The 27,591-nt window shown below is 41.1% G+C and overlaps 1 protein-coding gene across 4 annotated transcripts in view; it reads right to left on the bottom strand.

Moving 5' to 3' along the window:
* The window catches only part of FOCAD (focadhesin), a 309,238-nt gene that overhangs the window by 35,879 nt on the left and 245,768 nt on the right, over positions 1-27,591 (bottom strand). For 3 of the 4 annotated variants that reach the window (XM_036082633.2, XM_036082632.2, XM_078061287.1), the window contains 7 exons: positions 23,278-23,425; positions 21,237-21,356; positions 19,267-19,389; positions 18,723-18,800; positions 17,965-18,036; positions 16,101-16,203; positions 14,090-14,170 (listed from right to left, as the gene is read on the bottom strand). In XM_036082633.2, the coding sequence (XP_035938526.1) occupies positions 14,090-14,170; positions 16,101-16,203; positions 17,965-18,036; positions 18,723-18,800; positions 19,267-19,389; positions 21,237-21,356; positions 23,278-23,425 (725 nt within the window). The remainder of the gene's footprint in view (positions 1-14,089; positions 14,171-16,100; positions 16,204-17,964; positions 18,037-18,722; positions 18,801-19,266; positions 19,390-21,236; positions 21,357-23,277; positions 23,426-27,591) is intronic. The other variant, XM_078061288.1, reaches the window with a different exon arrangement.

Here is a 27,591-nt window from a genome sequence, read left to right as displayed (position 1 = left end):
ACAGAACAGGAGGGAATATAGTTAATTCTTGAACAACATGGGGTTAGAGATGCTGACCCCCTTTGCAGTAAAAAATCTGCACATTACTTTTGACCCTCCCCCAAAACTTAACTACTAATAGCCTACTGTGGACTGAAAGCCTTACCAATAACATAAACAGTTGATTAATACATATTTTGTATGTGAAGCTACAGAAGAGAAAACAATGGAAAAGAGAAACTACACTTACAGTACTATACTGTATTTAATGGAAAAATTCGGCACATAAGTGGACATGTGCATTTCAAACCCATGTTTTTCAAAGGTCAACTGTATAATTTAAATCATTCTTGAGACCAGCATTAACCTGATGCCAAAAGCAAAGACACCACAATTAAAAACAAAACAAAAAAAACTACAGACCAATATTTGTCATGAATATAGATGTGAAAGCTCTCGACAAATCACTGGTAAACTGAATCTAACATCATATTAAAGGATTATTCATGACGACCACACAAGATTTATCCTAGGAATGCAGGTGACATTCAACATAAGAAATACGTCAATGTAATTTACTACATTAATAGAATGAAGGGGGAAAAACACATGATAATTTCAATTGCCACATAAAGCTTTTGATAAAATCCAACACCCTTTCATGATAAAAATACTCAGAAAATTAGGAACAGAATGGAATTAGCTTAACACAACAAAGGGCATTTGTAAAAAATCCACAGTGAACAGTATATTCAATGGTAAAAGACTAAAAGCTTTTCCTTTACAATAAAAAACAAGACAAGAATGCCCACTTTTTCACCCTTTTATCTTGCATATTCTAGCCAGAGCCAGTAGGCAAGAAAAAGAAATAAAAGGAATTGAAATTGGAAAGAAGTAAAACTACCTCTATTTGCAGATGACATGATTCTAGATATAAAAAAACAGTTCAGTGAAGTTGCAGGGTGTAAGATGAACACACAAAATTTAGATGTGTTTTTATATCCCAGCAATGATTAATCTGAAAAGGAACTTAGGAAACAATTCCACACACTGTGGTATTCAAAAGAAGAAAATACCTGGGAATAAATTTAACTCAGGTGAAAGAGACATATAATATACTGAAAAGGACAAACACTGCTGAAAGAAATTGAAGATCTAAATAAATAGACATCTTATGTTCACGGATTGGAATACTTAATACCATAAAGATGACAACACTATCCAAAGCTATCTATAGATTCGGCATAATCCCTATCAAAATTTCAATGGCCTGGGCATCTGGGTGGCTCAGTCGTTGAGCGTCTGCCTTTGGCTCAGGTCATAATCCCAGCATCCTGGGATCGAGCCCCGCATCGGGCTCCCTGCTCCACGGGAAGCCTGCTTCTCTTACTCTCCCTGCTTGTGTTCCCTCTCTTGCTGTCTCTGTCAAATAAATAAAATCTTTAAAAAAAAATTTTTTTTTCAATGGCCTTTTACCCGCCCCCCCAAGAAATGGAAAAGCTGGTTCTCAAATTCATATGGAATTGTAAGGGGCTGCAGGTAGCCAAAACAATCTTGGAAAAGAAAAATCTGAAGAATTCATACATACCATTTTCAAAATTTACTACAGAGCTATAGTAATCAAAAATAGACAGACATATAAACAAATGAAATAAAATTGAGAGGCCAAAAATAAACCCATATATTTACAGTCAACTGATTTTTTTTTTAAGAGATGGGGAGAGAGAGAGAGAGAGTACACGGGGGGGGGGGCTGCAGAGAGAGAGAGAAAGAGAGATAGAGAGAGAGAATCTCAAGCAGACCCAGTGCTGAGCACAAAGCCCAGTACGGGGCTCTATCTCATGACCCCAAGATCATGACATGAGTCCAAATCAAGAGTCAGATGCCCAACCAAATGAGCCACCCAGGTGCCCCTGATCAACTGATTTTTGACAAGAGTGCTAAGACCATTCAATGGGAAAAGAATATTCTTTTCAGCAAATGGTCCCAGGACAATTGGATATCCACATGCAAATAAGGAAGTAGGACCCCAACCCAATACTGTTATACCAAAATTAACTCAAAATAGATCAAGGACCTAACTATTAAACCATAGGGACGCCTGGGTGGCTCAGTTGGTTAAGTGACTGCCTTCAGCTCAGGTCATGATCCCGGGGTCCAGGGATTGAGCCCCGCGTTGGGTTCACTGCTCGGCAGGGGGCCTGCTCCTCCCTCTCCCTCTGCCACTCCCACTGCTTGTGCTCTCCTGCTGTCAAATAAATAAATAAAATCTTAAAAAAAAAAAAAAGAAAGAATTAGGGGCGCCTGGGTGGCTCAGTCGTTAAGCGTCTGCCTTTAGCTTGGCTCATGATCCCAGGATCCTGGGATTGAGCCCCACATCGGGCTCCCTGCTTGGCGGGAAGCCTGCTTCTCCCTCTCCCACTCCCCCTGCTTGTGTTCCTGCTCTCACTATCTGCTATCTCTCTCTCTGTCAAATAAATAAAATCTTTAAAAAATAAAAAGTAAATAAACAAACAAAAAGAATTAAATCATAAAACAGAAGAAAACATAGGGGTAAATCTTCATGAACTCTGATTTGGCAATGGATTCTTAGATACGATGCCAAAAACATGAGCAACAAAAGAAAAAAATAGACATATTGGAGTTGTCGAAGTTAAAAACTTCTGTGCATCGAAGGTATTACCGACAAAGTGAAAAGACAAACTAAGAATATAAGAAAATATTTCCAAGTTGTATATCTGATAAGGGTCTACTATCCAGAATATACAAAGAACTCTTATAACTCAACAACAAAAAGACAATCTAATTTTTAAAATGGTCCAAGCACCTGAACAGATAATTCTGCCAAGAAGAGATACTACAAATGGCCAGCAAGTACCTGAAAAGATGCTCAACACCGTTAGTTACTAGGGAAAGTCAAATCAAAACCAAATGATAGCACTTCACACTCAACAGGATTAAACAACAGTAATAAATTAATAATAACAATAATAATAATAATAATAATAATGGAAAAGAACAAGTGTTGGCAAGGATATAGAGAAATTGGAACCCTCATACATTGCTGGTAGGAATATAAAATGGTACGGCCACTATGGAAAAACAGTTTGGCAGTTTCTTGGAAAATGACATAGGATTACTATATGACCCAGCAATTCCGCTCATATATGTCCAAAAGAACCGAAAACAGGTGTTTAAACAAAGACTTGTACACAAATCTTCATAGCAGCATTATTCATAATAGCCAAAAGGCCGAAACAACCCTAATGTCCATCAACTGATGAATGAATAAATGAAGTGTATATCCACACACTGGACTATTCCTTGGCTGGAAAGAGGAATGGAATTCTGATACTTACTAGAACATGGGTGAACCCTGAAAACATTATGCAAAGTGAAAGAAGCTGGTCACAAAATGCCATACAGTGTACGATTTCATTTAAATAAAGCATACAGAACAGGCATATCCACAGAGACAGAAGGCAGATTCATGGTTGCTAGGGGCTGGGGGGAAATGGGGAACCACCTGCTCAATGGGTACAAGGTTTCCTTTTGGGGTGCTGAAAATATTCTGGAACTACACAGTGGTGATGGTTGCACAACACTGTGAATCCACTAAATGCCACTGACCACTTTAGAATGGTTAAAACAAGGGGCGCCTGGGGGGCTCAGTCGGTGAAGCATCTGCTTTCGGCTCGGTTCATAATCTCAGGGTCCTGGGGTCAAGCCCCATGTTGGGCTTCCTGCTCAGCAGAGAGTCTGCTTCTCCTGAGAGAGAGAGAGAGAGAGAGAGAGAGAGAGAGAGAGAGAAGGAGAGCACGAGTGGCGGAGGGGCAGAGGGAGAAGCAGACTCCCCATTCATATATTGACGCTGAGTAAATCCACACTTCTCATCCAGGCCTTTCCTGATATTTTACATTCTTATTTCTAACTAGAGCCATCTCAAAAATCAGCATGTTTTCTTCTTTTTAATTTTTTTTTAAATTTTATTTATTTGATAGAGAGAGCATGAGTGGGAGAAGGGGCAGAGGCCGAGGGAGAAGCAGACTCCCCCGAGTAGGGAGCCGAAGCGGGCTTGGATCCTAGGACCCTGGGATCGTGACCCCCCAAATCAGCATGTTTTCTTAGGCTAGTCACCAACTAACCTACCTCCTTACCCTTGCCCCTGCCAACTTGGAAAACTAATAGTGTACCTTCCAGTGATGTTTCTCTCCCCTCCAACAAGCGCTTTTTTGCTTTTTGAAGATGTTAAAAGCTCAACACATCTGCCTCCCTTCTAGGCTATGCTACCAAAAACTGAAGCTTTATTTCTATTCCATCTTAAGATGTAATACTAGGGGCGCAGGAAGTATTATCAGGGAATTTACTACTGCTATTACAAAGAGAAGAATGTCTGACCAAAGAAAGTAAACATATTCATAAAAACCATTCATTCATTCAGTCACCATCTGGTAGGTACCATGCACTGTTCCAGACACGAACAATAGTGTTCAACAGGACAGACAGGTTCCTTTGCTAATGGAACTTATATTCTCATGAGAGGACAGACACACGGACAAGGAAAAATCAGGTGTGCTAAATATTAAAATGCTGTGCTAGGAATTAACTTGTTGGTTATTCATAGAACTCCATCCTGATTACACACATGGGGCAACTCTCCCTATACCATGTGGGCAGCAAGTTAGAGTCTGATTTCACACACAGAAAAATTAAGCTGCATTTTTGGGGTCATTTTGGCATGTGATTCTCAGAAATGGCCTGATGAACTGGCAGACGGTATACAAAAATCTGTGCATAGAACTGCTTTTCTCTCCTATAAGGGCATGAATCCAGTTTTATATTGGAAATCATTAATTCATAAGCAGATTCCTTTACATTTTTTTTTCTCAGATCAAGTGTTTTCAAAATTACATAAAATTTTATTCCAGGTCCTCCTATAGAACTTACTACAGAATTTTTGCAGTTTCCAGAGGATCTAGGGAATCAGGAAAGATATTCACCCTGTCCTCTAATACCAGGACCCAGTGCAAAATATGACCATTTCACACACACACACACACACACACACACACACACACACATTTTATTGCTTACACAACAAGCTCTTGTACCAATAACTTGCACTATACATAACTGCACTTTACTATACACTTTGCACCTTCCTTCTATACTCTTTAGAATTGACCTGATGTACAAACAAGTGTCAGAAACAAGACCTTGTAACAGGGAACATAGGACTGAAAATCAAGTAAGCGCTATGACACAATAAATGTTCCCCCTTTAAAAAAGGTCAGAGCATCAGTACTGAGTAGCGTAACTAGAATCACACAAAATTTTCCGCTGTATTTGCAGGGAACGAATTCTGACACTAACTGGAATGAAAGGAATTATAGTAACTGTTAGGAATGGAGAAAATACTTGGCAGTTCCATGCATGTGGTGGTTGGGCGCGGGGGGGGGGGGGATGCAAAGAGAGGAAGCCCCCAAATGGGAGAACGAAGTCACGTGGTTCCTTCCCCAGAGATCTTCAGCACTGGACACAGGAATCCAAATCTAAGCAACGGGAATGATTAGCTCCCTTCTTGCAGTGTTTTGTCTTTCAAGCAAGTGCCTTAGATAAAAAGCACTACTGGAATGCTTTATAGACAATGGCTTTGGAACTGAGAAGGTCTAACAGTACTTGTTAATAGGATCCAGATGTTTTAAAATCCAGATACAAAGTTGCTTTAAATCTCTCATCCAGTTGACAGCCTCAAAGAACCTTGATATAAATGGCATATCCGAACATAATGCATTACAACAGGACCCATTATCACACATACTTTAGCTACACAGAGGATCACATCTCAATGCCACAACGCACATGTGTAACCCCTCCAGTAAAAGTCTGGTAACAAGCAGTAGGCTGACAGCTGGCGGTATGTCTACTCCCCATCACAAGCATGTTGCTCGCGTAGTGTGGACATGTCTTTATTTTCTCCCTCTTCAGCATTGTTTAGAAGCAACTTAGCTTAGAATTATCTAATATACAGAGAGAGAGAGAGAGCTGTAGATCAATAAATATTTGAAAACTATTAAATGCCAAGTACTCTGTTCTCAAAGCATTTAGGATGAGACACCTATGTTCTTTCTACCGTTGGGGAAATTACAGTCTAATGGGAAAGACAGACTTTAAACAAAGAGCCAGAAATAATTAAGAGAATAACTACTCCTATGTCAAGTACTATGAAAAACACATCGGAAAATGTGACATAAGAAATCCGAACTCGTCTTGAAACACTGACTGAGGAAAGGATGTTTAAACCAAGATGGAAAGGGTCACTAGGATTTTTCTAGACAAAGTCCTTAGAAAACCCAGGTAGAGATAATGACAACATGGTATGGTTGTGGAGACGAGGAGATGCTTTGCCCCCCTGCCAGAATCTACTCTAAAATCCAGACGGTAGTTGGAAACAGTTGAAGATTGTAAGAGGCAGTCAGATCCTGAGACTTGGTGGGATGTTCTGTAGAAGTACTTCAACAACATTCAGAATTATCGGGAACAAAAACATCCCCGGGCCCCTTCGCACCAGGAAGGCTGCCAAGCAGGGTTGCTGCCCCTCGAGGATCAGGACCTGAGAGAGGAAGGCAGCTTCTGCGGGGCTGTGGCCCCATGGGGACAGCAGACTGTTCGAATACAGGGACTCCGCATATGAGCAGATATATGGAGAAAAATGAAGCCGGGTTTCTCCCTGTCAGAGAAGAAAGTTTACAAATATGAAAAGAGGGGAAAAATACAATGGACCCTGTGGTGTTGAAATGGAATTGGAGATACTGGTATAAATTCATGGCTTCCAATATATATAGCTAGATATAGAAATGAATATAGACATGAAAGAGAGAGGGTGTGTGTGTCTGTCTCCTAACAACTGTGCACTGAAAGAGCCTGGGAGCAGTGATCACCCCAGGAACAAGGAGAATTTGTACCCAGATCTTTGCTTCTAAGCATCATTCCCCACTAAAGGGAACCTGAGCTACCTGGCTGTTACAGAGCTGAGGATAATACGAGATGAGCCTAGAACATCTTCTTGGGCCACAAGGAAACAACATACTCACAGAATGATGGGGTTGTGTCAAAAGGACACAAAGCCAATTTAAAGAGGTTCTCACTGATCAAATATGGAACAATATGAAGGTTGAAATAATGAATAACTGAATAACAAATAATTAAATGAAATAAAATTTTTGTGGTCCATACCAGAAGAGCGTGAGAGGGAGCTTGGAAGGAAAAGGCAGCTCTCCCGTACGACAGAATGCCTACTGAGAAACATAAATGGAATAACGGAAATCACCTTTTGAATCATCACCTTTAAGAATCATCATAGCAATAACCAATTCAGGCAAGAAAACATTAATGGATACTGAAACTAATGGGCGAAACTTAGGCTGCAAAACTGGATAATCATGAAGTCTCAAAATACCTCCACACAGAATATTTACTGATGATAAAGGGAAAAGAGAACTTTACAGTGGAGAGGCCTGGAAGATATCACCTTGGCCAAGAACGAGATCAAAATTAACATCACTGGGGGAGGGAGAGACACACCATGTGCCACCTGGTGGGATGCCACAAGAGGGGTCTCGTCCCAGTCGTGCTAGTCCTGCCGATGATGACTGACTGGCCTACCACATGAACAGCAGCAGGCAAGCTGGCAAGTCCAACTAGAAAACTGTTTTATAAAATAACTGGCTTCTTAAAACATGTTCAAGTCTGGGGGCACTTGGGGTGGCTCAGTCAGTTAGGTGTCCAACTCTCGATTTCTGCTCAGGTCGTGACCTCAGGGTGGTGAGATCATGCCCCGCATCAGGCTCCGTGCTGAGTGTGGAGCCTGCTGAAGATTCTCTCTCTCCCACAGGGCACCTGGGTGGCTCAGTCGGTTGAACGTCTGACTCCTGATTTCTGCTCAGGTCATGATCTCAGGGTCCTGGGATCAAGCTCCACGTCCGGCTCCCTGCTCCTGCTTGAGGATTCTCTCTCTCTCTCTATCTCTCTGACTCTCTCTCCCTCTGTCCCACCCCCTTGCACTCTCTTCTCTCTCCCTCTAAAATAAAAAAAATAAATCTTAAAAAAAGATTCTCTCTTTCCCTCTGCTCTCCCTCCCCACCGTAGCACTCTCTCTCAAAACAAACAAAAACAAAAAACCCCACAAAAAACAAAACAAAACAAAACAAAGAACAAAAAAGCATGTTCAAGTCTTGAAAGATAATGAATGACTGAGGAACTGTTCCAGACTGAAGGAGACTGAAGAGATAGGACAGGGTAAGCGCAGTGTAACATTCTGGATTAATTTCTTTCTCTGTTAAAGACACCATTTGGACAGTCAGTGAAACCTGAATAGGGTTCTCGGGCTGTTTTCACTTTTTTATAAGTTTGGAATTATTTCAAAACAAAAAGTAAGAGAAAAAAGGGACAAATTTTGGGGGTGCCTGCCTGGCTCAGTCAGTAGAGCATGCAACTCTTGATCTTGCCCCACAGCCCCACTTTGGGTGTAGAGCTTACTTCAAAACAAAAGTGGTGGTGGGCGGGGGGGTTGAATTTTTGAAAAGAAGTGATCTAAAATTTAATTTAAAAATAAACTTCTCGAATAGTAAATACATGCAAAAATGTTCATTCCTTCTGGCAACGAAATGTAAATTAAAGCAGTGTTAAGGTATCATTTTATTTTATTTTATTTTATTTTATTTTTTTTAAATGTTTTATTTATTTATTCATGAGAGTCAGAGAGAGAGAGAGAGAGAGGCAGAGGCAGAGGGAGAAGCAGGATCCCCGCCCAGCAGGGAGCCCAATGCAGGACTCGATCCCAGGACCCTGGGATCACGACCTGAGCCGAAGGCAGACGCCCAACCATCTGAGCCACCCAGGCGCCCCTGTTAAGGTATCATTTTAGTCCTGACGGATTTTTATTGTAATCATCTGTTTATCTATATGTTGGTTTGCTTTATAATATGATAGCTAGAAAGGGTTTCTTATTTTGTTTTCTAAGCGCTGTTACATAAAGTGATTCATAAGCTCATACTAAAGGGGCGCCTGGGTGGCTCAGATGGTTAAGCGTCTGCCTTCGGCTCAGGTCATGATCCCAGGGTCCTGGGATTGAGCCCCACATCGGGCTCCTGGCTCAGTGGGGAGCCTGCTTCTCCCTCTCCCTCTGCCTCTCCCCCTGCTCATGCTATCTCTCTCTCTCTCTATCTCAAATGAATCTTTAAAAAAAAAAAAAAAAAACTCTATAAAGAAGATTCAATTATTTTCTCTACTTGACAGAAGCAACTGGGGCTTTGGGACTTAAGCAGCTTGTCTGAAATTACATAGCCTGCCTTTGGTGGTAGTGGGGTGTGAACCCTGGCAGCCTGACTCGCATGCCTTTTACCTCTATGATACACTGCTTCGCATATGCAGCCAGGGCTGAGGTACCCAAACCTGGTACAATCCTTCTGAAGAACAATGAGGCCAAGCCATCCCTAGAGTCACCAAATCCTCTTGCCCACTAATAAATTACTGAGAATGTATCTTAAGGAAACCTATATGCAGAAAAGCAAAAGCTACATGCATAAAGATGTTCTCCATAATGGCAATTTTTAAAAAAAAATATTTTATTTATTTGACAGAGAGAGAGTGAGAGCACAAATCGGGAGACAGAGGGAGAGGGAGAAGCAGGTTCCTCGCTGAGCAGGGAGCCCGACATGGAACTCAATCCCAGTACCCTGGGATCATGACCCAAGCCGAAGGCAGCCACTTAACCAACTGAGCCACTCAGGCGCTCCCATAATGGAAATTTTTTAAATGACCAATAGAAAAATGGCTAAATTAGTTGTGATCCATCAACTTGATGGAATATTCTACAGTCATTTAAAAATGATAACTATGGAGATATAATGAAAGGAAGGGAAATATTAATAAGTTAAAAGATTCAAAGTATGGGGCGCCTGGGTGGCTCAGATGGTTAAGCATCTGCCTTCAGCTCAGGTCATGATCCCGGGGTCCTGGGATCGAGCCCCGCATCGGGCTCCCTGCTCGGTGGCGAGCCTGCTTCTCCCTCTCCCTCTGCCTCTCTCCCTGCTCATACTCTCTCTCTCTGTATCTCTGTGTCTCAAATGAATGAATAAAATCTTTAAAAGAAAAAAAAAGAAGATTCAAAGTATGTGTATACTTGGAAATATGTTAAAAATTGCATGTGCATAAAAGTGACAAATTAAAAAGAAAATTCAAGAATGATAATAGCAGTTAAAAAGTCATGGGATAATTGGTGACTTTTTTCCTTTCAAATATTTTTCATTTACAACCAAAAACAGCAATCAAAGACTCCCAAAACATATCCCATTAACAGATGTCTAGAAAGCGATGCAAAGATTCTTTTTGTACTTTCTCCCAAACCTCTTCTTTGGAGGAGATGAGTGGTGATTATGTCCATTTACATGAAAAGTTGTTAAATTTCTAAAAATCATGCAAGAAAATAAAAGAAATTTTATGATTCAATATCGTCTAACACACACACATCTAGAAGGGCCTATGCTGGAATATCTATTGTGGCTATCTGTGGGTGGTGAGATTATAGGAGATTTAAACCATTTGGGAACTCAGTGTTATAGACAAGTATTCATTTCTAATAATACTTGTCAAAAGCTTTGTATAGGTAAACTATTACTAAATTAAAATACTTTAACACAATCTTGGCAACCGACTCCATAATTTCACCAGAAAAATAGGACAGCTTTCCCATATCGTTTATTCTACACTCAGACTTCACTAATCCTGCTCCTTTGACTAGACTCATCAATAAATATATCTCATGCTAATAGTCCAAAACGACCAACTGAGAATATAGCTACCTAGTTTATACAAGAGTCCGGCACTTACGCACACAGATCACTGACCCATGTATTTGTATCAAGAAGGAAATGCTATTCATAAAGATTTTATTACAAGGATTTAAATATACTTTCCTCAAATAATACTTCTTACTGTGAACTTTAAAGCTTAATAGAAAAACACAAGCTTAGAAAGCTAGTCACATTCCCCAGCAACAGAATAAGAAAAAATAATCCTAAATCATTAGGTAGAAATACCTGGTGTTAGCACCAAAAATGAACCATTACTTGTATTAAGTACTTTTAATCCACTTTAAATGTTTTATGAAAGAAATAGATATAATCTTGATGAAATCTGAATATGGCTATGAGGCTGAGAAAAAACAAAGATCAGAAAAAAGAATAAATGAATAGAAAAGAAGCAAAAATAAGAGTCAAAATTGAGGGTTCCTTCAGGGGAAAAAAATAATTCCACGATAGGCGGAAATAGATGCTGAGCACATTTTAAAACCTAGCATCGTGAAGAAATATCCACAGGAATAAATAATGATGATGGTGATGATGATGATGGCATCTGCCAGAAGAGGTCATGGTTATCAGGGATGGAAGGAGAATGTCATGGGGCAGAGCAAAAAACCAGTTATATTCAAAACTATTAACTGAAGTCTTTAAAAACTAGAAAGATTTTCATCTGTTGGGTTTTCCAGTGGAGGCCTGTGTGAAGGAATGGACGTTATGAACATCTCGTGTGTTCTATCATACGAATGTTAAAATGAGGACCCAAGGGAGAAAAGCCCTAAGCATTACTAGACACCGGAGTCATGTGTTCACTATCTCCCATCTGACTGGCTAACCCCGACGATGCCCTGTCTCGTCCCCGCGGAAGCGTGGAGCAGGGAGAACTCATCACATTTTCCTTCCTCTCCTGAGTTATGAAACAGCACACAGAGGCAACGAAGCCATACCACCCCTAAAGTCTCCTCTCTCCTGCCTCTGCCACGCATGATTTTTATTCTCTGAAGCCATTTCTTCCTCAAAAGAGCTCACCAACGTCGTCATCCTTCCTATCGGCTGCCCCACTAGGCTCTAGTGAGTGACATCCAGACATTTAAACTCAAAAGCTGCTTCAGAAGGGAGTTATTAAAATTCAAATGAGCTGGGCATGTTGAAGAAGAAAACACTCGTTTGCATGCACACCTCCGCATTTGGCCATCCCATTTAGACCCACAGAGCAGGGTCTGGTTTTGTTTTTGTAAATGGGCTTTGGAGGCGGAGGTCAGCCTCCCACGGCCCCCACTCCTTTGGGGTCATCATTAGTAATGTGTAAGGCTGAATAGATTTTCCTCTGAATCTAGTCAGCAAACCTGACAAGAAGGCAGCCCTCTCCCACAACCTGAAAATGCCAAAAATCTGATTGGTAATATGGCATTTTAATACTTCATTTATCTGTCTTAAAATAGCTTTCAGTTGAGATTGCAAATAACATCACTGAGGCCAGCCTCACCTGATTTTTCAATTTTAGAGCAGAACATTTCCTGTTGTGCCATGACTGTGTAATCATAAAAATGTTCTGTTTAACCAAGAATTTCCCACAGGATTCAGAGAAAATTCATGTCTGTCAAGAAATAGGGACCTGGGGAGTCAACATTACATTTTATTCCCCGGAAAAGAAAAAGAGTATCTTTCATTTTGTCTGAAGAATTTTTATTTTATTTCTCACGGAAATAGCTCAAATTAGCGTCATTTAAAACTTTTGTAAGGTATCAATGAGCAAATTTTAAAAAAAGCAAAAATATATATTCCTAAGATTATCTTGGCTATGGAAATTTTAGACGCTCCTTTAGTAAGTATTCAATTTCTTACTAATGAAGACATCTCTATTATGACACTATTATTAAATAGACTTAATTTATGACAATATAAACAATTCTATATTACAGGTAATATATTACGTGTTTATATATAAATATTTTACGTACAACAATGACATTAAGTATATATCAATTTTTTTACTAAGGGTACGTAAAAGCAGTCATGCTAACTCATGACCCTAAAATAATACTACAGTTTTGAGAACTCTAGGAACTAAAGGAATTCATCTCCAAACTCTGAAACTAGTTTATAATCTGGAAGCTGCAGATGACATGACCTTTAACGTCCCTTCCAACAGTAAGATTTTACTCTTTTACAACCTTCATTAATCAAACCTGCTTCCTCCAGATTTCTTCAGTTTAATTTGTTTAAAAACTTCCCCCCCCCCCTAAAATTAGGATGGTCTTATCATAATACAGACACTGGATTTGCCCAGATGGATCTAACCAGGCCAGGCAAGAAAGAAACTAGCAAATATCAATGAAAGAATATTATATGAATGAAACTATGTCCTGAGCTATGAAATTCTCAAGGAGGATACATTTTGCCCTCACATCTCTGAAGAGTCGATGTGTATCAGTAGAGAGCATTTATTTAAAGACTTATATGGCATTACTCGGACTCCGGTTAAAAACGAAAGGCAGGGCGCCTGGGTGGCTCAGTCGTTAAGCATCTGCCTTCGGCTCAGGTCATGATCCCAGGGTCCTGGATTGAGCCCCGCATTGGGCTCCCTGCTCGGCGGGAAGCCTGCTTCTCCCTCTCCCACTCCCCCTGCTTGTGGTCCCTCTCTCGTGTCTCTCTCTGTCAAATAAAAAAAATAAAATCTTAAAAAACAAAAAAAAAACGAAAGGCAATTCAATCTCTGTCTTCAGGTTGCTTGTGGTCTAATGTGGGTGGTGGCAGCAACAAAGAATCCCACACGGACAAATGTTTGCAGAGAAAAAGAACACAAGCTAAAATTAAGAACGACAGCCAGTGATTCCAACAACAGAGAGCGATCATTCGAGGTTCAGGGAGAAGACTTACTTCCAAGTTAGATCCCAGCTGTGTTTTCTCTTTTCTGGTCACACCCGCTCAACATTGACAAGAAAAGAAATGTGTGCTCATACTTTTTGAAAAGGTCAAATGAAAGATCAAGGTCTTCACAGATCCCCCTGACGCCCACCCCCAACCGCCAAGGTCAAATACAATGATTCCAAGAGATGACACGGCGTGTATGTTTATGTACCACTTATGGTCGTTGGCCTCGTGGTCATTTCTGTTGCAAAGATGGGCTAGCAGAAGGAAACAGTCACTCCTTCAAATTGATTATGGTTTAATCCTACAGAAGCAAGCTTGGGGCACACAAACCTAAATCGCAGGAGGAATGGTGAAATTCAAGGAATGTGCTCACTTGCCTTTTTTCCCTCCTGTAACGAAGAAGCCCACAGCCGCTCTAATAAAACTGCTCTCGGGCAGATAGCTGTAGTCGGTGGGAACTGTGAAGGCAGAGAACGAACGATCAAATTAGCCGGGGAACCTGGCGGGACTGATGAAGGCAAGATAATGATCTCACGCTGCCACATCAACCTAGAGACAAAGCGGAGATGTTTATGCCATTCATCTCAGCACAATACTCTGTGGTGGCATCTAATTCTATTAGATTAAGTGACTGGCCTTGAAGTAACCACTTAGGCTATGCAAGCAAAGCTAAAATGGTGGTAAACCTAGCAGAGACTGCAAAATCACAGGGGATGGAAACTTTACTGAAGAAGTTAAAAAAAAAAAAAGTCCTTTCCACCCTGTCACATCAATAAGCTCCAGTCCAGCGACCCTCGGTGTCTGCAAGGAGCCTGATGGCCTCTAGGCTGAGACCACCATTCTAGGGATGACTTGAGGACATCCTGAATCAGATCTATGATCCAGGGAAATGCAACAAGCAGTAATAACAGCAGCTGGCCTGTTACTTCCGAAGGCGGGGACCTCTCAGTGAGCAGCATGTCCAAATCACCAGCCCCAGCTGCTGACCTGGAACACTGAGGCAAGCGACACGGAGGCAAGGCGAATCTGGGGAGTCTCCTAGATTCTTTTCCTCCCAGTCCCCCCAGGATTGCTTCATGACATGCTTTTTACTGCAACAAATGGCTCAACTGGAAAATTCCAACAGAAACGAGGAGCTGTACTTTTCCACACATACAAGCTTTGTGTTCCAACGAACCTGGGTGAGATGGTTCATGACCACCCGACTTGAGTGCATGTGAGCCGGACCGTGTAACCCAGAGCATAATGATCAACTTGCTATTTTACCAGGACCTTAGGAGTGCACTGCCCTTCCCAACTAGCATTACTTAAGGTTTCCACCATGACTAAGTTTGGTGGGTTGTTTTTTTTTCCCCCCTTTTTCCCATTTTAACATGACAGCTTCCAGTTGTCTCAAGTTCATTATGTTGGGAATGCTGCGGAACAATGTCCTATTTCTCTAGCTAAGGAGTGACTGAAAGTGAGGGGAACAGGAATTATAGTGCTACGTGTTCAGGCTGATGCTGTCCATGCACTACCTGTCAGGGGATCGGCGAAACTAGGTTTTAACGAGAAATCTTTGGTAAAAAAACCTCTCTGGCCTGGGTCCAAGAGAGCCAGTGGGTCAAAATTCTATAAAGATCAAGGAGCAGGTTCAGGTCCCAGTGTATTACAGTGATGCCTTCTGCAGAAAATCTCCAAGTACAAGCTTAAATTAAGCATGTGGGAATTGCAAATATTTTTTATTGTTTTTTATCAAAAATGTGGAAATAGAAAAGGCCTTGTTATGTTAAAGATGTGGGATTTTAATTTCAACGCCAAGTATGTGCATATCTTTAAATGTATGTACCCCATTATTTTCTTAAAAGCAGGGACCCGGAGAAATCCAGTCTTAGAGGAAGAGACTTTTAATGAAATAGGAGTATTATACAAACTGTAATTCCATCTAGGAAAATAAAAAGAACTCTCTTCCGAGCTTGAAGGACCTGTTCCTACTTTCTGGATTTGTCACTAAACTCCACATGTAAGTCATGTAATCTTTCTAAGCCTCAATGTCTTCATTTGTGAAATATGGGGTTAGACTGTCTAATCTGCTCTCTGAGTGAGGCAGGGAGGAAGAATGAAAAGAGGTGACAGAGGTGAGTTCAACTGTGTGTGCACCACTTGCTGGTGGACATGTGACCCTGGGCAAGTCAGAAAGCTCTCCACAGCCCCTCTTCTGATATAAAAGAGAGATGGTATTTGGGCAAGTCAGGAAGCTCCCGAACAGCCCCTCTTCTTCTAACGTAAAAGAGAGATGGTAACACCACCACTTAAGGCAGCTACAAAGATTAATGCTCTCAACCAAGTACACGGCCTCCAGTCAGCAAGCCCTCCTCCAGCCCCAGTGTTCTAAGACTCCGATCTTACCAGAGGTTCTACTCTGACTTGAGGACAGAGTAGATAGGTGAAGATGTCCTAGAAGCCAGAGAGCATTTGATTGAAGACCAATCACGCCAGACACACTGATGACCTATGGATTAAAGTGTAACAGTTCAATGATCAGGCAAGATCCACACTCCATTTAATAAAAGGTCACTCAGAGAAAGTCATTTATCTTTTATGAGGTGGTGGCTTGTCTGGTAATGACAAGTTCTCTGACAAGACGTAATGTCAAGTGTCTAATATACTAAAGCCTGGACACACAGATGATCAACAATTATTGCTGAAGAAATGAATGAATGTATCAATCAATCATGACAGAAGGTAGTACCAGTTGTCTCAGGTTTCACTGAGTCTGACTGGTCTCAAAGGAATTTTTTTAAAAAAGGGAAAAAAGGGATGCCTGGGTGGCTCAGTCGGTTAAGCGTCTGCCTTCGGCTCAGGTCATGATCCCAGGGGTCCTGGGATCGAGCCGCGCATCGGGCTCCTTGCTCAGCAGGGAGCCTGCTTCTCCCTCTGCCTGCTGCTTCCCCTGCTATGCTTTCTCTCTCTCTCTCTCTCTCTCTCTGACAAATAAATAAATTTAAAAAATAAAAAGGGGAAAAAAATCCAAAAAGTAAAAACAAGGTGTTATTTAAGAATAAAATACCTCTAAAAATGGAAGGAGATATCATTTTGTTCTCTTCTTTAAGTAATGTTCTATTACTGCTTTATCACTCATAATAAGGATTTTCTTAAATAACTTTTCATTTATAGATTTTTATCCCCCAAGTTATAGCCACTTAAGTTTTGGTATAATTATTTTTCTGAGAATCACATTCATACACGCAAAAGAGAGTTTCTTCTGTTCAGAGATTTATGGTTGCTTTTCAAAGCATGAATTATTAAAACTTGTTTATGTGGTAGGTGTAATAATCAGCTGTATTTACAAGAAGGAAAAAAGTATGCTAAATGAAAAGACTAAGTTAAAAGACTATCTACAAAGTTCTATATATAGTAAGAATACCAATCGTGCAAAGAAAATAAGAATACTTGAAAAGAAATAAGACCAATTATTATTAACACTTGCTTCAAGTTGTGAGGACCACCAATGATATTTTTTCAACTTTTTTCATTTTGTGCTTTCACGGTTGATGCAATGAAACTAATAAATTTTTAGAAATAAAATCTTAAAATATATAATCATTTCTCAGCAGACGAACACTTAACTCTCTAGCCAAGAATGCTGATAATAATTAACCCAAATACTTTTATCAGTGACATCGGACCTAGTGCTTCTCACCCATTCTTAGATATCTATCCTGCCCTTTGATCACCTTCCATTTTACTTTGTCCTAAGGCCTAACATCCCTTCCAGGGTCAGATTTTCATTTTTAAAGGAAACCAAGCCAACTTAAGTTAACTCGAAAATGCCAGCTTTTTTTTTTTCCAGAGGAAGTGCGTGTTTGTCAGTGAACGTGGGGCCATAAGCTACTCTCAAGTGCTGCTTGGACTCAATGTGAATAACCAGAGATCTCCTCATTTTCCAAGTAAAACCGTTTGTATCATGAAAGAGAAAGGCAGTAAAAGGAAGTAGCTGAGGGGCACCTGGGTGGCTCAGTTGGTTGGTTAAGTGTCCGCCTCTTGGTTTCAGCTCAGGTCATGATCTCAAGGTCATGAGATTGAGCCCCACATCAGGCTCTGCACTGGTCGTGGAGCCTGCTTAAGATTTTCTCTCTCTCCCTCTCCCGCTGCCCCTCTACCTGCTCACACCCACATGCATTCTCTCTCACTCTCTCTCTCTCTCTCAAAAAAAAAAGGGGGGGGTAATTATCTGTTTCCCCATCCAAGGGTTTTAAATTCCTCTTCTCACCTGAGTTATAGTTTTAATGACTTCATTAAGTCTGGCTTGAAAATGAGAGGACTGGATAGCTTCTGACTTCAGCTGAAAGAAAAAGAAGAAATATCCACCCCAACATCCTCAAAAAGTAAATAATGATATTCCCAGTGGATGAGCTATCATCTTCTAAGCTATGGTATCATTTACCATTACGTCCTTACATTTCAGAAACAAAAGCTGTGGGCTCCTTGAGGGCAGGGCCCATGCTGTATTTATCACCGATTTCCTAACATCGGTCAGTGCTGCAAGAAGCGCTCACTGAACAGACCTTCACTGTATGAACACAGGTGCTCCTTAGCATTACTTGTAAACTGAAACATACGTATGTCCACCGTGGAAAACATTTAAAAGTGAAAGAATAACTACCTAGATATAAACTTAAACATGACAGATACAAAATGGAGTTTCTTAGGGATAACTTTTGACATTTCGTACAATTCAGTCACTTTTCTCGGGCAGGGAACGTTGTGGGAAGTACGCAGGCTGACTAAGTTTAATTCTTACGAACCAAATAAAAGAAGGAACAAATCTCTAAAAATGAATTCTCCACTAAGAGCAATTTTCTGTGTATCAAGGCATTGAAAACCCAGTATAACCATTACTACTACGAGCATGTATTCTGTCCTTAGCACACTGAGATACTGGGTATTCTCTTGCTGTGGTTAGGTACACATTTAGATTTCTTCCCTTCGTGTTTTGTTCATTTGTTTGTTTGTTTGTTTGTTTTTTACCTGCATTACATCCCCTTCAGAGCCTACCAAGGCCACCATGCCGTGAAGCGCTGCCAAACAGAGCATTGTAGGAGTGCCCTGAAAACAAAGCATCAGGTATGTCAAGAGGCAAATAGTCCTGGGGTTTGAATCCTATAAAACGTATTATATCCTAGAGAAACACTGGTCAAGATGGCACTACATTTGTAGGGTCACCATAACCCGCATCACGGACCCAAAACTGGCAGCTGACTTGAATCCGGTAATAGGTTGAAGTTACTCGATCAGAGGTGGCTTCTTGCTATTCTGTATTTTTCAAAACCACAGCGCTGTTGGAAAATTAAAACACTGAGAAAGTAGCCTGTGCTTTTTAAAAAAAGCTATAATGGTTGACAGGATATATCATTTACAAGGGACTGAAAGTTCCTGCATCTCTTTCGTTTGAAATTGCCTATTCTTTTATTGTTTGGCTGTGTATCTTAGCAGCACCTATAAATGGTCCAATAAAGTTGCTCTTTTTTCCTTTATAAAATATAAAATCACATGCTAGGACGTGACCTCCTACCTGTGCTAGAACAATTCTGATCCAGGCGGGGAGCAGTCTGTGGCCCAAGTCCTCAGCTTTTCCATGTCCGCACAGAGACAAACCATGAACTAGGTTTCCTAACGCCAGGGCAAAACCTGAAGTCTGTTACAAATGAATAAAAACAAAGGGTAAGGAAAAAGAAGAAGAATAGCACAGATGGCACAGAATTTTATAGAAAGCATCTAAGCACTTCGAGGGGCTCCCTTTCCTACTGACAGGTTCTTTCACCATCTGAAAATCGGCGATTTGCAGATTTTTTTAAAAAATCAAGACTTCGGTTTGCAACAGAAACTGCAGTCTAACTGTAAGGAATTCAGCTGCAGTGAATGGTTTATTTTAGGAAAACAATACTGGACCACTACAAGACTTGATTCAAACGATCCAAATTTTCAGAAGGAATTAGGGTGAAAATACTGAGGTAGATCACACAAGCCTAGTCAACTACCAAACAAGAGGAGAAGTCCCATAATGAGCACAGTATATGCAAACTCCCACATCTTGGTGTTGCAAAACCTATTCCAAATTTAAGAGAGCACTCATAGATCCATAAAATAGTAACAATACAATACAATATTAGCTAATAACCTGCAATAATCCACCATGGCCAATACTGAGACTTTGGAGAAATCTAAAAAAAATACAGACGGGGCAATTTTATAACATGTGTAATCAGAGGGAACATATTTTTCATTAATTGTAAAATATACATAACATACAATTTACCATCTTTACTACTTTTCAGTGGCATTAAGTACATTCACACTGTTCAACCATCACCACCATCCATCTCCAGGACTCTCTCACCTTGCAAATTCGAACCTTATACCCCTTAAACAATAACTCCCCATTCCCCCCTCCCCAAGCCCCTGGCAACCACCTTTCTACTCTCTGTCTCTAAGCTTTTGACTACTCCAAGTACCTCATATCAATAGAATCATACAGTATTTGTCTTTTTGTGATTGGTCTGTTTCACTTAGTATCATGTCCTCAACATTCACCCACATTGTCACATGCGTCTGAATTTCCTTCCTTTTTAAGGCTGAATAATATTTCAGAGGGAACACTTTAAAGGTATTTAATATAACTTATAGGTATTTAAATTGTCCCATGCATATTCAGTCACAGAGATTCTCTGCTTTGAATTTGCCAAGGCTTGGCCTTATCAGAGTCCATTAAGTATTCATATCTTTACAAATTGTTATCGCTAGCCTTACATTCCCTAGCCACATGCTTGAAGGTTTTATAAATAGAGATGGAGAGAGAGAAAAGCCTTTTATACTCCCTCTGACAAAGAAAAAGAAGTACCTACACAAGATAGAGTATAAGAAGAGAAAAAAAGACATCTGTGACCAATGGCTAGAGTAGTGAGGAAAGTTAGAAGTTCTTCAGTTCTGGGGCGCCTGGGTGGCTCAGTTGGTTGGGCGACTGCCTTCGGCTCAGGTCATGATCCTGGAATCCCTGGATCGAGTCCCGCATCGGGCTCCCTGCTCGGCAGGGAGCCTGCTTCTCCCTCTGACCCTCCCCCCCTCATGTGCGCTCTCTCTCTCTCTCATTCTCTCTCTCAAATAAATAAATAAAATCTTTAAAAAAAAAAAAAAAAAAAAAGAAGTTCTTCAGTTCTGGAGGTGCCTGGCTGGCTCAGCTGGTTAAGTGTCTGCCTTTGCCTCAGGTCATAATGTCAGGGTGGTGGGATCGAGCCCCGCATTCAGGCTCCCTGCTCAGTGGGGAGAGTCTGTTTCACCCTCTCCCTCTGTCCCTCCCCCCACCCACTTGTGCACTCACTCACTCTCTCTCAAGTAAATTTTTAAAAAATCTTAAAAAAAAAAAGAAGTTCCTCAGTTCTGGGCATGAAAACATTCTGATAATAGTCTAATCAGAGTCAGTCAAAATTAGGACTCAGCAGCAACATGAGACCCAAAGAGAGGAGTAATCAGGGCACGCATTCCAACCTGTTGGTTGTTTTCTACCAACATCCGAAGCTTGTTCATGATATCTTCAGCCTCTGCAGCCTCAATGATCCCAGTACTGAACGCTGAGGTACACACGCAGCTGAGGGTATAGGCCAGGATCTAGAAGAAGACAGCAGGAGAGGTTTCTTCATGAGGGAAAACGAAAGAACACGATTTAGTGGACACCAGTGTTCTGTCCAACTTCTCTCCGGGATAAGGACTGGATTCAAGTACGCCTACCACAGACCAGGCACTGTTTCGCAGCCTGATGTGTCCTAACGACGGTATGAGATGCAGGTCAGAATTCCCACTTTACAGGTAGGGATGTTGAGGTCCAACTACATATAGCTTGCCAGTGACCGAAGCGAGATTCAAACCCAGGTCTTTAGACTCAAAATCAGCAAGTTCCCTCACCATCTCACATCAGACACTGGATCTATCGACAGCAGAGGCTAGATTTTCATCCCCAATGAATGCTACTAATAGCCATGTGCTCTGATCCAAGGCCAAGCCGGAGAGGAAATTCAAAGATGCGACACATGGCTGCCTTCAGATTCCCTCCTAGGAGTGGGGCAGAGCGGCGAGGCTTATGGGTTTTAGAGTCGCATAAATTGTGTAAAACAGAGGTAATATTCCTTACCTCAGAGCACTGGTGTGCTAATTTAATAAATAAATAACTAGATGAATAAATGAATAAACGAACAAATTATAAATAAAAGAGAAGGCTGGGAGTCAAGATGGCCCACGCAGGTGTATGTCCCACGTTGATCACTGACAGGCTAAGAAACTTCAGGCAAGTCACTCAATCTACTTGAGCCTCAATTTTTGCAAATCCTGCTTAACCATCCCCTTACTGCTACCTCACGTTTTCCTCCCGAAGCCCTCCTTCACAAAGATGCTGTTCAGGCAAAGTGGAAATGTTCAACTCCCAACCCTAGTCGATACGGCATGCAGAAAGGAAGCTGTTTCTAAGTTTGAAATTGGATAATAAAACATCAGAGGGGAGGAAAAAAACCAAACTGCCTGCTCGAGGCCTTATAAATCAAAACATCAAGGCGGACCGAAGCATCAAGCTCTAAAAACCCTGCTTTCGTTTATTAATCAAACTGCCCCTTGGTGGCAAAATTTTCTCCCTTTGCTTAAAAAGATGCGTCCTTTTCAACTGTGCTCTGCAACTCCTTTAAAAATGGAAATGTGGTGCATGTATTAGAACAAAACTTCAACCCTCTGTGCCCCAGAGAAATTCACCGATTCAACAAGTCCTATAGCTGAAAGCAGAGGGGCTGAGCGGGGGACAGAGTAGCCATTATGTACTCATCAATACCTCGTGGGCCGGCCCGGAGAAAAGAGAATCTGCTCTAATGAGACAGGGAATCTGGCCAGGCCAAAAGGTCACCCCCGGGTGCTCCCAGAGACAGGGCCCAGGCCGTGCAGCTTCACCTGGGCAGACACACACACACACCTCAGAAGTCCACTCTGAACACGGTCGACACACAAGAGCTGTGTCCCATGAACTGCAATTCTGCGTATTTTTGCACCGTAACAGAAAAATCTTTTCATTAAGTGTGGTAAAGGGAATTTCCTCAATGATTTTTCATGCTAGCTGACATTAAGAAAAAAAGAAAAGAAAAAAATCAAATGCCTTTTTCGATCCGCAGTTTCTTAAGCTTATTCCTGGCTATCTTTTAAAGTTACATTTGGATCGAGCATAATTCTAAAAATCTCCATTGAACCTTGCTCCGGAAATCGCAGCTCTTCTTAGAAAGTGCCTTCTAGCGATGCCGGCTTGGGTTTTTGCATTCACTAAAGGCTCTTATCTTATAGGCCACATTTAAGTCTGAATTTATTTAAACAGCTGCACAGTCTGAAAACCTTATGATCTAATGTTGGTGGTTTGCCACTCAGATTTTTCTCCTTATCCCAGTTGAAACTGAGGAAGAATTTAATTTCAGGGTTACCAAAATATGAGAAGTAGAAAGTAAGTGGCCACAGGAAAACAAAAGACAACAAAGGGAAGAAAGCCATAACTCCCCGCTCCTACCTCCTGAAATGTTCTGCTTTGGCTCCCACTGTCATCTAGGTACGTCGAGAGCTTCCGAAGCGATGCTGCCACATGAACTCGAGACTCCGTTTGGCTGCTGTGGCTCATGAGGGACAGAACAAGTCCAACGCCCAATATACAGCCCGTGCTTGATGCAAAAAAAAAAAAAAAATCAGGCATTAAAATCACCAGAAATCCATGTCAACGCTCTTCACTTATCATGGGAGTTTACACTGCTCTTGGACCTTAGATGAGAGGGCTGGATTCTCAGTCTGCTGCCTGGTATATAAGTGTGCCCTAGGAACCACCACAGGTACACCCACTGCCTACCTCCCCCCTGCCCTTGAGTGGAAAACTTTCTATCAAAACCGGGGTCTATGGCCCATGTTAGTGCTGTGGACCCACTGGAGAAGAACAAACGAAAATATGAAACAGATTTGAGTTAAACTCCATGTGAGGTAGGAGGATGAATAAAAAGTCAAGTTCAACCAGCTCTATCCCTGCACTTAAGAGAAGTTCTGTGGTCCTCCGCACCATCCCCCCATGTCCGCATGTGGATGGCGCTATGACAAACTGCATGAGAGAAAAGACTCCATTTCAGAATATGAGCTGAGGACATCTGACTAATGACAGGGGGGATACGTCGCAAGGCATGATGATAAGGTACTGCTAAGTGCTTCGTGTTTCCTAGTCAACTTCCACAAGTGGAATTTCTTAAAGAAACTGTGTATTTGTCTGTGCACAATGACATTAATCCTCTTCTCCCCTCTGATCCCTCTGAGTACCACTGGGTCAGAAGAGAAAATGGACAAATGACAGGCTTGTCAAAAGTTACCCCATGTGACAATTCAATTGGAATCTTAGGCTTTGTGCCCCAATTCTTGGGAAAGAATACATATTCATTTAAAGAAAAAATTGTTCTCCCAGAAAACTTCTAGTTAGTATAAGATAATGCAGCTGTAGGGTGATTTGCTACCTAAAAAAAAAAAAAAGTTTTTGTCATCATTGTTGTGTTTTGAATTGAGGAAATGCTGAGTTGTTTTCAGAAATCATCCCGACTCTGGTTTGGCTTGCTTGTCATGATATCTGCCGCTGAAGACTGCCATTCCAGGGCATTTCTCCAATAACATATTTCAAAGCCCGTAGGTTATGTCATTTTGCTCGTATATAGTATCTATCTCCTCGGCTGGCGTCAAGAACCTTCACATCGTTTCCTGAACATGTTAGTTCCTTCCCTCAAACACCTCTTGCAAATGAAACATCCACAACAGAAAAGAGACCCCCAAAAGGACAGAGAGGCTACAGGATTTGTTCAAGGTCATACGGAGAGTTTCCAGCAGAGCATGGCCAGGAGACGGAGGCTTCGGATCCCCAGCCTTCTGCTCCATCTGCCAAGCCCCAGGCCCTTCTCAGGGCCTCATAGGGATGCCCTGATAAAATGCCTATGAGAAGGCACCGTATCTCGAGCATGTTTTTCTAGGTTCCATTGCATAACTATCTGGCATTAGGAAAGCCTTTGTAAAGAAGCTACTGCAGTAATAATCCATCATTAGCCAGGCAGAACTGCTGTTACAGCTTACAGGAACTTAACAACAAGCTCAACTAGCATAATGCATTTCCAACCAGTTAAATCAGCACCTAACATCTGAACACTGCATGCTTTTGAGACAAATCACATTTCTGAAGGAGGAAAGGCACTCTTCATTAGTATGGATTTAAAGTCTTTGTTTCCATTTAGAATCTACAGGGAAGTTTTTTGTGTGGTTGTTTTTTTGTGTGTGGGTGTTTTTTGGGTTTTTTTTGGCTCTTTCTATACTGGTGCATATAAAAATTTGACAAAATTAGAACCAAAGATATGGTTACACAAAATGTGATTAATACTTAGAAAAATTTGACTTTTGTTCCCTCTTGACTATTTAACTGCTACTTTCGATTAAGATTTCAAATGTTACTTCCTTAGGGACACCTTCCCTGGCCCAGCAGGGAACCTCTTCGGGACTCTCCCATAATACCCCATACTAATTTAATTCAGACAATTTTAATTATAAATTCTTTTTTTAAAAAAAGATTTTATTTATTTGAGAGAGAGAGAGAGAGAGTATGAGCAAGGTGGGGTGGAGCAGAGGGAGAGGGAGAAGCTCTTCAAGTGGGGAGCCAGACATGTGGCTCGATCCCAGGACCCTGGGATCATGACCTGAGCTGAAGGCAGGTGCTTAACCAACTGAGTCACCCAGGCACCCCTTAATTATCAATTCTGATGAGGATTTTTTGAAGGACTGTTTGATTTCTGCCCATGTCCTTCAGTAGTCTGCAAGCTCCACGAGGGTGGGTACGTTTTCTGATTTTCCCTCACCACATTATCTGTGGCACCTAGTATACTGCTTTGACAGGGACAGAGTTCAATCAATACTGAATGCTGAAGAACTGACCCAGTGCAGGGTTCCAAGAGAGTCTAAAGTGGAGAGAAGATCTACAAGAAAAACAACAACAAAAACAAGACTGGATTCTTACATTCAGTTGGAGGCAAAATTTACCAGTGCTAAATACGCTGAATATATTATCCAAGATTCAATCAAGAAAACTCAATTTCCATTTCTTGCCAGACTAATTTAAGAAAGAGGAGTGTCAGATTTCAGGTGGAAAAAGGATACCTCTCAAAGCTCACTTTAAGTATCGGGGTTTATCTTTCTCAATAAGTAATCCTAAATCTGGCTTTTTGGGGCTATTCTGGGCATGCAAAAATCTTTATCCCCTGGACTAAAACTCTTTTACCACCCAAAGGCATATGGGCACAAAGGCTTAGAAAAAGACATCCTGTTTCCTAGTTCACATTTACCTAATATTATCACAGCATAATTATTCTTGGGCAACGTTACCATTCACTAACGATTCTATTCATTGCTACAATGGTCAATGACTGTTGTCATATGTGAATATATAATCTAACTACGTATATACGTGTGCCAATATAAATACGCCAGGGTGTATGCATCTATTGACCTTCTAAACTCCTTCTACTCTGTCTCATTTTTCCAGCATGGCCCAAGAAGGTAGTCCTGAAGCTTTATTCCTTATGTTTTCTTCTGATTTCCAAATGGTCTATATTTTAATGGGTGTATTTTTTGTCCTAAGTCTTAAAGATTCTTCTAGGTGCTTAGGTCAGCACTGCTATGTATTTTACCTCATCTTAGCTCCCCTTTGATATATTTGTCAGCTCTAAACCAAGAATAACTGGGCAGAGGTAGCATTCACATCTTTCCCTCCACTGAAAACAAAAAGGAGCTCCATGGAGTTGTCTCAGACAGATGAAATAGAAACAAATGATAATATTAGCTATAAATTTCAGGTTTTTTAATTACTAACATGAATCTTGAAGAACACTAACAAATGACAGAGAATTCGAGTTTTAAAATTATATGCCCTATTTTGTCTTTACTTATTTGAATCTCTTATCCAAGTATATTAAAATATCACCGGCGAAAAGAAAACCTGAGACTTAAAAGCTATGCAATTCTGCTCTGCGTGTTGCTATATCAACTGAGATATAATGATAAATTGTTTCTAAAATTAACCAGAGATGAATCTTCAATTCCTTACTTTATTGTGGACAACCCTGCAGATTAAGTACGAGGCCATCTAATAATTAGTTCTAATGACAGTTAACATTCGTATAGCGTATTGCCCTTCACAAAGTGCTACACAGATGTTATCATATTTGTAAAAGCTCAATAGTAATTAACCAGCACTCAGGTCGTTGACGGATGGCAGGACTAGTTAAGGCTGTGAGGACGGCAATGGCACAACGAGTACCACTAGATGGCAGCAGAACGTAAGTGATAAGGCCACACAACCCGGCCAGCCCAGGTCCCGGGTCCTCTCAGCAGGGACGTGTCCATTAAATCAAGGAAGCGTGGTGAATTTGCTCTGGGTGAATTCTATCACTTGAGGCGGCAAGCTCCCAGATCTATTAACTACCTCCGTAATGCTTCCACTATTTCACTTGAGGGAGGACTGCCCTAGACTCCTGAATCTCATTAGTCAGGGGAGTACTTTATGCCTGGGCCTAGCGTGTCTGTCTGTATGTCTGTCTGTCTGTCTTGCTTTTTAGTAGTGAGACACACTCACATGTCAAAAAAAAAAATAGTAAACACCATATTGTCAGGTATCAAATTGCTTTCTTTCTACTGAAATGTGTTCTCCCCACCGAACTATGTAAGAGACAGAAACCTGGCTTTGAAGGCAGATGACCTAGGTTCCTCCCCTAGCTGCTACTGACTGTGTGACCTTGAACCCATCTCCTGTGTGAAACTCATT

The sequence above is a fragment of the Halichoerus grypus genome, chromosome 14 (assembly GCF_964656455.1).
Source record: "Halichoerus grypus chromosome 14, mHalGry1.hap1.1, whole genome shotgun sequence".
In the NCBI taxonomy this organism is placed as follows: Eukaryota; Metazoa; Chordata; class Mammalia; order Carnivora; family Phocidae; genus Halichoerus; species Halichoerus grypus.
Note: the sequence above shows the minus strand (reverse complement) of the source record. Positions and strands in the feature narration are given on the sequence as shown.